We start from the raw sequence: 12,915 nt of genomic DNA on the forward strand, positions 1-12,915 counted from the left end.
ACTTTCCAAATCCGTTATTAAATTTACTAACAATAAAACTTCCATCGCATTCTAACTGACTTATGACAAGGATGACTAAAATATGATATTTTTAAAATTTTTCGGGCTAGCCTTATTAAAATGTCACTGAAAACACCGATTGGGCTCAATATTAATGACCTATCATTACGTATTTTATTTACGAATCATCTCACATAAAATTAGATCAGCGTGTACGCGTTACGCTTCGTCCACTATACGCTGCCGGACAACAAGCACGTATACTTACGATATGTTAAGTATGGGAAAAGTACAATTTACTGAAATATACTTCAAAATTTTTAATTCATTTTCAGTCTGCAATGCATACCTTTTATTTAGTATTCACGTTTTCCACATGGGAATATGTGTTTTGCATTATTAAATTTCAATACAACATTATTGTACAATTCATCTTAATAATAATATAATACATTTTTGCATTAACAAATATAGGTATAGCATTGGGTGTTATAGCATTTAGTATGCTCTTAACATTCAATTTTATTAATTATTAATATAGGTAGCTTTAACTAATAACATGTTGATCAATTTTTTTTCTGTCAAAGCATGAAACAATATTGTATGGGTAGAACAATTTTGTTATAGCGAACAATTAGCATGGATTATGTTTAATCCTGATTTTAATACAATGAAAATTTGTTTCCAATAAAATATCTTTCATTCTTTGGTACCCAGTACTATTATTATCCACATAACATATCATTTGATACTTATAAATATTATATAAATAATCTATAACGGAGGAGGAGGCGCTTTACGGTGGATTTTGTTAGAGCTAGTAGCACTACATTGTGATTCAGCAATAGACCTACCATCGGCCTCGTCCCTTCGACACAATTCCGACTCAGTTTGTATCCAATTTTGACTCTGGCTGTGATTTGTTCGCGTTGATTGAGGTTCTTCGTTTTCAGGAACAGAGGCTACTTCTTCTAATAATTTTGATAAAGACGGCGCTAATCCTAATCCCAAATTTCGCTCATGATACACTTCCGAAATTGTTGGTGTTAATTCGCGTGTAAGACTTGTAAGAGACGTAGCCACATTCCTTAAGTTTTGATTGTGCGTTTCTGCAGACGGCGTAGAATCAGATTGCGAGCAAATATCTTCGGCAGCCGTAGGATGACGCGGTTTTCTTGGTGAATTAGAACCAATTTCAGTTCTAACGCTTAATCTCTCTAAGATAGTTGCTGGTAAAGGTGGTAATGGTTGTTTTCTTAACACAGTCGCATGGCCACTATCCCAATCTGTTACAGAACTGCTTGAACTAGATCCAGGTCTTATGCTTTGATCAGGATAAAGATTTCTAATATGCGCTTGATGATTTAAATTGAGTGCCACTGGAGGACTTGGAGTAAAGGCGACATCCGATTCACCTATAAAATACATAAATTTTTCGTTTTATACTCACTATGTGCACATGTATTTGAAAAAAAAAGACTTCGTTCTTACCTCCGCCATTTTGACAAGGTTGACGAGATGTAGGAATTTGAACATTCGGTGGTTCCATAGTTTTTCCATCTGGTTCTCCACGATGTCGAACATAATTCGCAAATGCGCCCCCGAGTCGAGGTCGCTCTATAACATTTTTCTCAGTATGAGCGACAGAGGCTAGGCTTTCCATCGAGCTACTGGAATCTAAACTCAAACTTTTCGGTGCTTCTTGGGTATCTAAGAATACGTTTATGAATTAGAATATATCGTTTTAAAGGCACTTATATCGACATATTTAATATAGATTTACCAAACAAAGCAAGAAGAGCTTGTAGAGCAAATTGAACAGCCCTTCGTGATGCTTGCTTTCCTGTTCTTAATATTACTTCTGATTGACCAACTTCCATAAGATCGAAACCTAAACTAGCAAATAATTCATGGGACCCTGAAACTCTCCATACTTGCACTGGTAATGTAACTTCTTGACCTTCTGTTGCACAACTAGCTCTCCGCATCGCTGCAATGACATCTTCTGCAGCTTCGGGTGACTATAAAATGGATTTTTTTGGCCATAAGATATAATCATCATTACTTATTACAATATACTTAATATTTGCACTGAAAGGCTTTTATTTCCTACCTGTAACAGCCTAGCAAGTGCGTGTAAAGATGATGGTCCTAATCCTAATAACGCTTGCAAGCTAGCACTGCATCTCGTTAATCTCTCTTCAGGATCACTTTGTGGGAAAAATACAGAAGACGGTATTCCGTTCCCGGCAGGCTCAAATCTGAATCCCACTGACATTAAAAGTTCTCGCCATCCTGAAGCTGAGCCTACTTTGTTTTCGATACTACGTTGTGTTGTATACATAGCATTTTTCTGTCCCCGATGTATTCGCTGCAATGATTTTTCTACTAAATGAAGAGTTACGCGTAAAGCATCACGGCTTTGTTCAGGACCACCACGCAATAATTCAGCAAGCGCCTGTCCCATTAGAGCGACCTAAACAAATAATTTATTGATAATCGTGCGAACTATCTTTAGTAGAATGTAATATTTCTATCACATTAAAATAAATTTAATACTTTGTTTGATAATCTCGCATCTCCACCAACAAGTAGCCAACCAGCCCAATTTGCAGGATGAGCGAAATGCCTTGTATGTTGGACTGTTTGCATTGCTTCTGCTAATGCTCTTGATGCTCTAGCACCTTGCAACATGGCACTATAAAATGCTCGTAACAAAATACTGCCAGCTGTAGGTGGAACAGCCCACATTCCAATAAGTATACATTGTGCCCCTGCATTTAATAAAGCTTTAGCTAGATTGTGTACGCCATCCGCTGTAGCAGTTGTATTCTCTATGTTATTCCAGCAATGGCCGCTAGATATTACAACTAATCGTGCAGCTATTCTCAATCTTGCGATATCTGTATAACTTAATAAATATTCTGGTCTTTCGGAAGTCTCTTCGCATTGATCGGCAGTTAATACCAGACTACTGGAGTTCCAAAAGACTGGTACCGTCAAGTGTACGCACTCTGCATCAGGTAGTGATCTTAGAACAGCCGATCTAGTTGCTTCTGCCCCTATTAATATAAATAAAAATATGTAAATTCGTTTTGTTATACCCGAAACATTCTTGAAAATGGATGTTTACTTATTAATAAGTAATTCATCTCCTATGATATGGTAATATTTACCAGTTAATGCACGGGCTTCTAATAGCTCGGCAACTATCTCAGATTCCGTTTCGGTAGAGGATACGCTTTCAGTCCATCCATATTCTTCTCTAAGTTCTTCAGATAGTATCGGGTTACCTGCAACTAATGCAGCAACCGTGGCACCACCCTCTGGCATAGGAGTTTTTGATCGTTTCCTTAAAGCAGCAAGAGATGGTACGACTAATAAGGAGAATCTTTCACACAAGTAATCTTCTCCAGGATTTGATTGTAATGCTGGAAGTGGAGCCAAATATAGCGATTTCTCCACTACCATTATCAGTTCCTTTCTTGCAGGTGGTAAAAGGTCTTCGAACGGTGCCAAAAGTAAATGGTAAAGTACTTGAATTGGCACTGGTGGTTGCCACGTAGGTCCTTTTGATCCCCGTCCCCAGCGAGCGCTTCCTGCTCGAGAGCTGACTGAGCCCACGCTAAACAGACTACTTAAACTATAAGAGCTAGCATTAAGATGATGTCCACGTGATGGTATTTTCGTTTCTTCGACAAGTTCACTCGTTTCATCTAGGAGAGCTTCTCGTGCTTGCAAGACTCGTTTTTCTAATCCTACACCATCGTCCAAAGTAGATGAATGAAACCGCAACAAACCTCGACCAGGAGCTAAGCACCAAGCGTGTAATTCGCATCCAACTTCACTGAAATATTATATTGCGTTTACCGATAGTTTCTTAAAAAAAAAATTATCATTACTGTAGAATAAATATTGCTAAATAAAAATCTACCTATAATACAATATTACTCCACGTTGTCTATCGATAATTTCTGAATAATGCGCAGCGTCATCCAAACAATTACTTTTAGAACGTCTTGATCTTTCTGCCCAATTTAGAGCTTCTTCGGCCCTGTTCAAATTGATTAACACTTTCTGTAACATCCTATACGTTTCCGATAATAACTCGCACTTATTTGGTTGTCCACAAATTAGAACAGAAGAAGTTCCGTCTAACGATTCTAACAAATTTGCAGCTTTTTCTAAATGTTCTACAGCAATTGTTGCTTCACCAGCTTCCCAATGAACGAGACCGAGTCTGTGTCTTAACCTAGCTGCTTCCTCTCTTCTTCCTAAACCTTCAGACAATGACAAGCCAGATTGTAAGTAACTCAACGATCGTGATAAATCACCACACAAATGATGAAGTCGTCCTAAACTGGAGAAAGCAGCTGCTCTCGCTGGTTGGTCGCCAGCCGCTGCTGCAAGACTCAGAGACTGTTCTTGCAATCGTATAGCTTCTTCAAATTGTCCTAATGCTTCTTGTGTCACACCTAAATTCGCACAAGCTCTAGCTTGTAATCCAGCTGCATCTAAACTTTCAGCAATCGATAATTCCAATTGGTGATGTCGCAAAGCAGAATTTGGATCATTCATTAATAAATGAACCGCTCCTAGTCCACTAGCGGCTTCAGCTTCAGCAGCTTTATCTCCAAGTCCTCTAGCAAGAGCAAGTTGATGCGATAGACAACTCACAGCTTGTTCATGATTACCTAATGCAGCATGTACTCTACCTATAACATTAATTATGATCAATTTATGGTATATATATATATATGTGAATGTACTTAGAAAATAACAGATTTATATTTTACCTAAATCTCCATAAGCAGCACCTCTTGATTCTGGACTGTCGACTTCATGCGCGGCCACTAATCTTTTTTCAAAACAAACCAATGCTTCTTGCAAATTTCCAGTCGCTTCTCGGGCTCTACCCAATCCTCGATACGCTCTTTCTTGTTCTCTTATGCTTTTTAACTTTGTAGCAGCTGCCAATTGTTGTTCATGACACTTAATGGCTTCTTCCGGGTCTCCTAATGCTTCATAACAATCACCTAAATTTCCAAGAGCTCTGGCTTTGTCTAACAAAGCTGTACCCGTAGTCAAAGGTTCTAAAGTTGCTAGTTGTTGTTCAAAATACCCAATTGCATCTTCATAATGTGCCATATTCAGTCTAGCTATCCCTAAATTTCCTATTTAAAGAAGATAGAACATACTTATAAATTGTATAAACTGCTTATATATAAGTTTGGTATAAACTTTACCTAATGCTTGGGCCTCAACCCCTGAATCAGCTAATTCTTTCGATCTTTCTAGCTGTTCTTGATAACACTTTACCGCATGAGTATATTGACCCAATGCCATATGTACTGCTCCCAAGTTTCCGTGAGCTCTACACTCCCCACGCAAATCCCCGGCTTCTTGTCTTAAAGTCAATTCTTGAGTATGAAATCCTAGAGCTTTATCAAAATTTTTTATCGTCCGATGAGCTATACCTAACGCTCCATAAGCGGCAGCTTCTAGACTCCGATCACCGGCTTGACGGGCTAAATTTAATTGTCGTTGGTGCATTTTTATCGCTTCTTCAGCTTCACCAAGACGCAAGAGACAATCACCAATATTTCCCAACGCACGAAATTTTCCAGCTAAATGCTTAGTCATATGTGCAATAGCTACATACAAACATTGCATAATATATAATCTGAAATTTTATTTTTATTTGTATAGTACAGTATCTTACCCAAATAATATTTTTGGCATTCTAGTGCAGTATCTAAATTCTCAAGAGCTAGGTGTGCTAATCCTAAATTACAGTATGCTCTTCCCATTCCAGATTTATCCTGTAAATCTTTAGCTAATGCCAAGTCTTGATCGTAATATCTAACAGCTTCACGATGATTGCCTAAACAGTAATGAGCGTAACCAAGAAAGTGACATGCTTTTGCTTCTCCTTCAACGTCATGTAACTCTTGGGATAACATAAGGTAATTTTCGTAGTATGGAACTGCTTCTTCGAATCTGCCACGAGATGACAAACAATTGGCAAGATTAAGTAAAGCACATGCTTCACCCGCGGTGTCTTTCAACTCCCGTGCAATAGCTAAATGAGCTCTATAATGCCTTAATGCTGCCTCATGACCTTGTACAGCTTGATATGCTACTGCTAAATTCCCATGTGTACTAGCTTCTGAACTACGATCATTGACCTACATTAAATCGTAAAAAGTTTTTTATGCAATTTAGATATACAAATATTATTTTCTATTAAATATGTTATATAATTGACCTCTTTACTTATTGTTAATTCTTGTTTATGATATTTAATAGCCTGTTCGTAATATCCTAATGCATTATAAGCGTTTCCGATGTTTCCGTATGCTCTGCCCATGCCAGCTTTATCTCCCAACGATCTAGCAATTCCTAAATGAGCTTGATGCAATTTAAGTGCAGCTTCATGTTCACCAAGTAATTGATACACTATGCCTAAATTACTGCATGCTCGTCCTTCAGCTACTTTGTCTTTTGTAGCTAATGCAACGTCAAGTTGTCTCTGGTGCCACAGCTTGGCTTGTGCCAGATCGCCTAAATAAGGATATATTTGAAAGAAATTTTACAATAAAATTCATTTCTTCGCCGGTTTCCTCATTAGTTTTCGTTCCGAATAAGTTTTTCACCTGCACATCTTGCAGCATGACCCAATCCAGCATATGCTCTCATTTCTATTGCTCTATCGCCGAGTTCTTGAGCTATTCTTAGAACATTTTCGTGATAAGCCATTGCTTGACCAAAATTTCTTCTATAGTGATGAGATGATCCCAAGTTACTAAAAGCTCTTGCTTCTTCTACACGATCTCCTAGTCGTCTTGCTATTCTCAAATGCTGGGTGTGACAGTCAACAGCACTTTCAAATTCTCCCATCGCTAAATAAACTGCTCCCACGTTACCTATTTCCCGTGCTTCCTGAAGTCGATCTCCCATTTGTTTAACCAATTGTACACATTGCTTATGGGAAGCAAGCGCATTCGGTAAATCACCAATAGCTGTATAAACATGACCTAAGCTTGTTAAAGCAGAAGCTGCAGCTTGAGTATCTTTGCACTTCATAGCTAAAACCAGTTGATACCTATGCGCTGTTAAAGCTTCTTTGAAACTACCTTTGCTAAAATATGCGGAGCCCAAATTTCCATGAGCTCGACATTCACCCTGCGTATCTCCTAAAGATCGCGCCACTCCTAAAAATATTTTTACTCACAAGTTAAAAAAAGAAATTCTATTATGTATCCAGATCTGTTATCGTATTCAGTACTTACCTAAATCTTGTTGCATATAATTTATCGCTTTATCCAAAGAATTTAATGCCCAGTACGCACTGGATAAAGCCGAAAATACAGAACCTCTTAATTTTAAACTACACGAACCAATGGTCAGTGCAGCTTCCAATACGCCAGCTGCAGCTTTATACTGTCCTGCCCCAAGGAGTTCTTGACCAACAACAGAAATAACAACAAAAGGAGATTCATCAAGTTTCATTGCACGCAGTTGTTGAAAAGTTGGTTCCAATGTTGCACGCAGTGGAGATTTTAAAGATGCCTCTACCAGACCAGATAATAGTTGACAACTGGAAGGATCGTGTGCCAGACCTGTACTGAAAGCCACAAGGGCCTCTCCATGCCTTCCTAAACATTGTAAAGCTACTCCTTGACGATAATATGCCTAAATAAAAGAAATGATATGATCAATTGTTTACAAACTAAATAAAATTTTAAATTATACCTTTGGCCACTGAGGACTAAGTTCGGTAGCTCTAACTGCATCTTGAAGAGCAAGTGCAAATAAACCCATTTTGAGTCGTGCTGCTGATCTATTTGAATACAGCACATGACTAAGAGGATCCAAGGCAAGAGCTTCTGTGTACAAGCTTGCAGCAAGTGCATAATCACCATTCTGACAAGCTGCATTGCTACGACAAACTGTCTCTAAAAATAGAGACCGCGATCCAGCAGCCAAAGCCGACGTACCTTCGGGCTCCACCTTAAATATCCATAATAATTTTAGATTTATAACAAAGAAACATATAACAGTGTTTTGTAACATATTTTATATGTTTTAATGAAGTAATACACATTGTAGCATAGAGTGAGTGATATAACTTGTATGCCAAATACAAAAGTTGATATGCCATCACTTGTCTTCTTTGAAACCATGTACCTAACAATTTTCTATAAAAGATGTAATTTATAAGTTATTTGAGATGTGTAAGTAACATGACTCACCCTGCATAAAATATAATTCGAATGTTTTTTTTAATAAATAAGAAAATATGAAATACTAAAATCCATACAGTTTTTCTAAATTAAATAATATAACAACAGTGGTACCAGTTTCAACAGATAGTATAAAGAATCGTATTGTTACCTCAGAGATATCCCTATGAGACATTGTTTAAGACGAGCAGGTAGCATCCTCCTGCATAAGCATTATCTGCGGCGAGGGAGCTCAATTAGATAAGGCCACACATCTTAGAATATAAGGCTTTTCTAGGACTTCCAACACCACTTCCTTTTTTCTCACTCACATTTATTTCTCACGTACTACTAGCTTCAAATTTTGACGACATTAATCGACCAAACATTGACATTAATTATTTCGCCCTAATAATCAGAGTATTTGCTAGGATGAGTGAATTGGTTCGATTAATAAAAAGGGAGGGAGGAAGGCGTCTTAGGGGGGCACCCACTGCATTCCTCAGGCACAGCCATCTTGGAATGTGACCTCAGGTCCCCCCTTAGGCCCAGAGTGGGGCCGGCACTGTCTACTTCTCTACTCTTCGCATATTGGGCCTTACGTGGATATACTATAAAGATATACATATATACTTCATATGCTACCGCAAGTAGTACATATACCCGTATAGAAATGAAGAATTTGCATATTTGATACAAATATACGGAAGTATAAAACATCTGTAATTTTCTTCTAAAATTGTATATAAAATACATATTTAAATTTTGCATGATGCACAATACACGGACACTGGACAGTTATGAAATGATAATATGATACGCATATGTATATGTTTACACTGAGTTTAACTATAGGCATGGCAGTGTATTAATTTGAATCTTACAGTATAACAAAATAAAACTAATGAACATATTCTTTATATATATTAAAAACATATTTTATTGAACAATTTACAAAAATAACATTTGTAAAAGATAACAAAGTCGTTTTTTAATCACCTTTATATACAGAAGTGTAAACAGTTTTTCATATACAGTTATGATTAATATGTTCTAGATTTGTACTTTGGAAATGAATTTTTTGACATGCAAATTATGTAAAATTCTATGAATTACTGACGTTGTTAGTTATGGACATAATAAAATAGATGTTTCGTATATTCTGTAATACTATGAGGTCTCTATTTTTAAGGAACTTCTATAAATTCATCTATTTCAATATCATAGCTGCTACAGCAAAATTTCGATATTCATCAAATTCTTGAATAAATATAGGAATCTGAGCGAAGATCACCATATTTAAAAAACTATATATCTTTCTTACTCTATACACATACGTTTGAACTGCATCATATTACATCTCATTAATAAAAATTGATTTATAGAAATTGTTACTAAGTTTGTATATTTTTTTTTCACATTTATTGCACTTTTATTTTAACTCTATTATTGTTTACATAACAGTCGTTGAAAAAAATAATAAAAAATCAATCTATTTCTTTTCGCTCAGCCATTGAACATCACTTTATTTTGTACTAATCTGTACACCGCTATATCTTGGAATAGATGATATACATATATACATAACTTATGTATACCATGTACAAATCGTTATCAAAATATGAACATTTATTCGAACATTCGAATATGTAGGAATGTTTTATATTTAATAATATATTAAATCAGATTATAAAACTGATGCAACACCAGCAAACAAAATTTGTAAATAAAATTGTATTATCTGTGAATCAAATTCATATAGAATTTTCTCTATTAGCTATATAAATTATATATTAAATAAAAATTTTTCTTAGAAAAATATATATTATATAACGGAATTTCTATATAATGTAACTGTAGCTTTCAATATTTTTATCGACTGATATTGAAATGTCCTCAATATAATCCATTATTTTATTCAAATTTTTGTCAACGAAAATATTTAATGTGATAGTACGTTAATATATCAAATTTTAAATAAATATAGCTTGAGAATATATATACATATACATATATAATACAAACACAAAATGTATATATATACATATGTAAGCTATATTTGCACGAATGCCTTTAATTATTTACTTAGAAACGTATAGTAACTCTCATGGCCAAACTTTGCTGAAAAGTTCCATAAAGGAATCGTATATCATAAATGTAATGCCAACATCTAAACATACTCTACTTAATCTTGGAAGAGTTCCCTTGTAAAATGCAGTTGGTCCTTCATTTTTCCATATTTGAATTATACAATCGACAGTGCTTTTATATTTTGCAGCTTCCAAACCCTACGAAATTGATAATATTGAAAAATCATTTTTAATAAAACTATGTCATTATTTCATAATAATTACGAAAATCAGAATACATACCTGCATTCTAGTCTTAACAACATCGAGAGGAGTATTTCCAAACACTGATGCTGCACCAGCAATTGCACCAAATCCACCAACAACCAATTTTGGTACAGGTGCATCTTTATTGTCGCCCTTATACCAATCCTTTAAACTATTCATAACACAAAATCTGATAGCTTGATTCGATCCTTGCTTTAAGATTGTGGGTGTTACACCTTGGTATATGCCTCTGATTCCTAAACAACATGATTATATATCAGTATTTAAATTAGATAATTTTTAAACTTATAATTCAGAATTTTATATCTTGAAGCTTGTATTTCTCATTATCTGATGCGTGTTCCACTTCAGAACACTATAGACATTATGTAATAGGATACAGGTGAATGTATAGGAATTACTGTGCTCAGTAAGCGGCTCAGTTATGTTGTCACATGAGTGCAATAGGAACTGTGCGTAATATAAGTTGACCTCTTGTCAAGGGCAATTAACTCAATTATGCATGCAATTCAAGACAAATGTATTCCTTTTGTGGCCAGACAAAAAAGAAATAATTAAGACCATAGTTTCCATTTCCTTGCATTAAACTATAATCTATATCAATTCGTTGATGTAATGTTTATCATATTTAAATTCAAATATTCTTATAGCACTCACCATATTCTTTAATAATCATTCTCACTCCATGCAAAAATCCCTTGTATTTTGGATTAGGAGATCGTTGGTCGTTAATAAATTTTACTTTAATTGTCTCCATTGGGGTAACTGCAAGGACAGCTTCAGATGCACCAGCACATAATCCTGCTAAAAAGCTAGTTTGTGTAGTAAGTTTGCCATTTTCATCCGCTAACAATCCCTTCATTGTTTCAAAAGAACCAAAACGTACTGCCGATTTCGGTATCGAACCATAAACTAAGACGGCAAGACCTCTATATAGGCCAAAAATTCCATGAGTCTTTATAGTTTTTGTTACACAATCCCATATTCCTGAATATTGTTTTCCTGCCCCAGATTTTCCATCGAGTTGCAATTGGGTTTTTACATATTCCGTTGGATACGTAATACATATTTCTATACCTCCCGTAATACCACCTAGAAAAAATCCGAAATTATATTATAACTGTTTCAGTATTTAGTTTGGTTTTCATTAGCAACTCTTTTACACACTGTATAGTGGAGGAGAGTCTTCCAATAATCATTATTCAATACAAGTATGTAAAACGCATATAATACGTATAAAACTATAAGAACGTCGAAATGTGTGTCGTGTAATAAAAAAATACGTTTACTATGCCTTTTCAAGGTTAAACATTGCTCAACCTTTGAAACTATCACGCGTTAAACACGCTGACTCAAAGTTCATTTATCTCTCTCCCTCCATTAGCATTACGTATTTGTACATCTCTTTCAACCTCAGTTAAGGTGTTTACACTTTACCGTTCTATTTTGACAAGTGGTAAAGGATAGCGAGTACGCGGCATTAACAGGTTGTCTAAGTTAAGTATTATTAAAATAAAAGATTAAATAACATACCAGCTATTATTCCCTTCAAGCTGTTACTGGCAGGAGCCGCAAGTCCAGAATCTTTAAGCCAAGGTCTACGGGGATAAGGATTATTAAATATTGAAACTCTGTTTGATTCTTGCAATGATTGACGTATTAAAGAATGGAAATCCATTTTCCAGATTTCGATCTGCGTGCCCGTTGACTCGTCCCGTTAGCTGTCGATTCTGAACTGAGTCGATTAATATTCGTTTGCTTCGATACGCGTACCGATGTTCCCCTTCCTCAAAAAATTTCTTTTACTCGAGAGATATTCGCCTAACATAGTAATTAAAATATACGTAACATTATAATGATAAAAATATTCGAAGGATTCATAATAGACGAAACGAAATAACATTTGTAGTTTTTTAATTTATGTAAAATTGTTTGCGTCTCTTATTTATTTATCTTATTATTTATTTTTTTTATTACTTAATCAATTTAATTGTAAAAATAATTTTCTCTTTTCAGTTTTTGATCAACAATTGTCTTTATTATCGGGTTCTTTTTTAATTATTATTGAAGTCGTACAACTTCTTTTGCAACCGAATTTCTTTGTGTAAACAAATGGAAGTATTACATATTTAAATGCGGATATAAGTGGATACTTGAAAAAAAATAAAATTTATATAAAATTACGGCTTCTTTTAATAAAATTTGCTTAAATTTGATTTAATTGAACCATTTTAACATTGGCAGATTCGTAGAAATTATCAAATCTCTTATCATCATTCTATCTCATTCTACTATTAGAGCATGATTATATTTTATATTTCGTAAGCAGTACA

General features: G+C 35.2%; 2 protein-coding genes across 2 annotated transcripts; both read right to left on the minus strand.

The window, feature by feature from the left end:
- Positions 1-249: 249 nt before the first annotated feature.
- On the minus strand, positions 250-8,721 carry LOC144473853 (uncharacterized). The gene is made up of 16 exons (XM_078188160.1): positions 8,558-8,721; positions 8,398-8,463; positions 7,756-8,013; positions 7,293-7,695; positions 6,657-7,214; positions 6,269-6,564; positions 5,723-6,188; positions 5,247-5,654; positions 4,797-5,174; positions 3,935-4,715; positions 3,177-3,847; positions 2,560-3,062; positions 2,114-2,476; positions 1,784-2,021; positions 1,492-1,710; positions 250-1,415 (listed from the first exon to the last, which is right to left on the minus strand). The coding sequence occupies exons 2-16, from the start codon at positions 8,419-8,421 to the stop codon at positions 775-777; spliced, it is 6,207 nt and encodes a 2,068-aa protein (XP_078044286.1). The 5' UTR covers positions 8,422-8,463; positions 8,558-8,721; the 3' UTR covers positions 250-774.
- A 454-nt stretch (positions 8,722-9,175) lies between these two features.
- Positions 9,176-12,416, minus strand: Sea (mitochondrial citrate transporter scheggia). The gene is made up of 4 exons (XM_078185873.1): positions 12,116-12,416; positions 11,240-11,674; positions 10,598-10,818; positions 9,176-10,513 (listed from the first exon to the last, which is right to left on the minus strand). The coding sequence occupies exons 1-4, from the start codon at positions 12,258-12,260 to the stop codon at positions 10,331-10,333; spliced, it is 984 nt and encodes a 327-aa protein (XP_078041999.1). The 5' UTR covers positions 12,261-12,416; the 3' UTR covers positions 9,176-10,330.
- Between the last annotated feature and the right edge of the window lie 499 nt (positions 12,417-12,915).

Source organism: Augochlora pura, chromosome 7 (genome assembly GCF_028453695.1).
Source record: "Augochlora pura isolate Apur16 chromosome 7, APUR_v2.2.1, whole genome shotgun sequence".
NCBI lineage: Eukaryota > Metazoa > Arthropoda > Insecta > Hymenoptera > Halictidae > Augochlora > Augochlora pura.

Coding starts and splice junctions, on each gene's coding strand:
- LOC144473853 (XM_078188160.1), bottom strand. CDS start 8,421: ATGTCTCATAGGGATATCTCTGAG. Junction 7,696..7,755: donor TTAGTCCTCAGTGGCCAAAG/GTATAATTTAAA, acceptor TCTTTTATTTAG/GCATATTATCGTCAAGGAGT. Junction 6,565..6,656: donor TCATGCTGCAAGATGTGCAG/GTGAAAAACTTA, acceptor ATCCTTATTTAG/GCGATCTGGCACAAGCCAAG.
- Sea (XM_078185873.1), bottom strand. CDS start 12,260: ATGGATTTCCATTCTTTAATACGTCAATCATTGCAAGAATCAAACAGA. Junction 10,819..11,239: donor AATGATTATTAAAGAATATG/GTGAGTGCTATA, acceptor CATGTTGTTTAG/GAATCAGAGGCATATACCAA. Junction 10,514..10,597: donor TTGTTAAGACTAGAATGCAG/GTATGTATTCTG, acceptor TCAATTTCGTAG/GGTTTGGAAGCTGCAAAATA.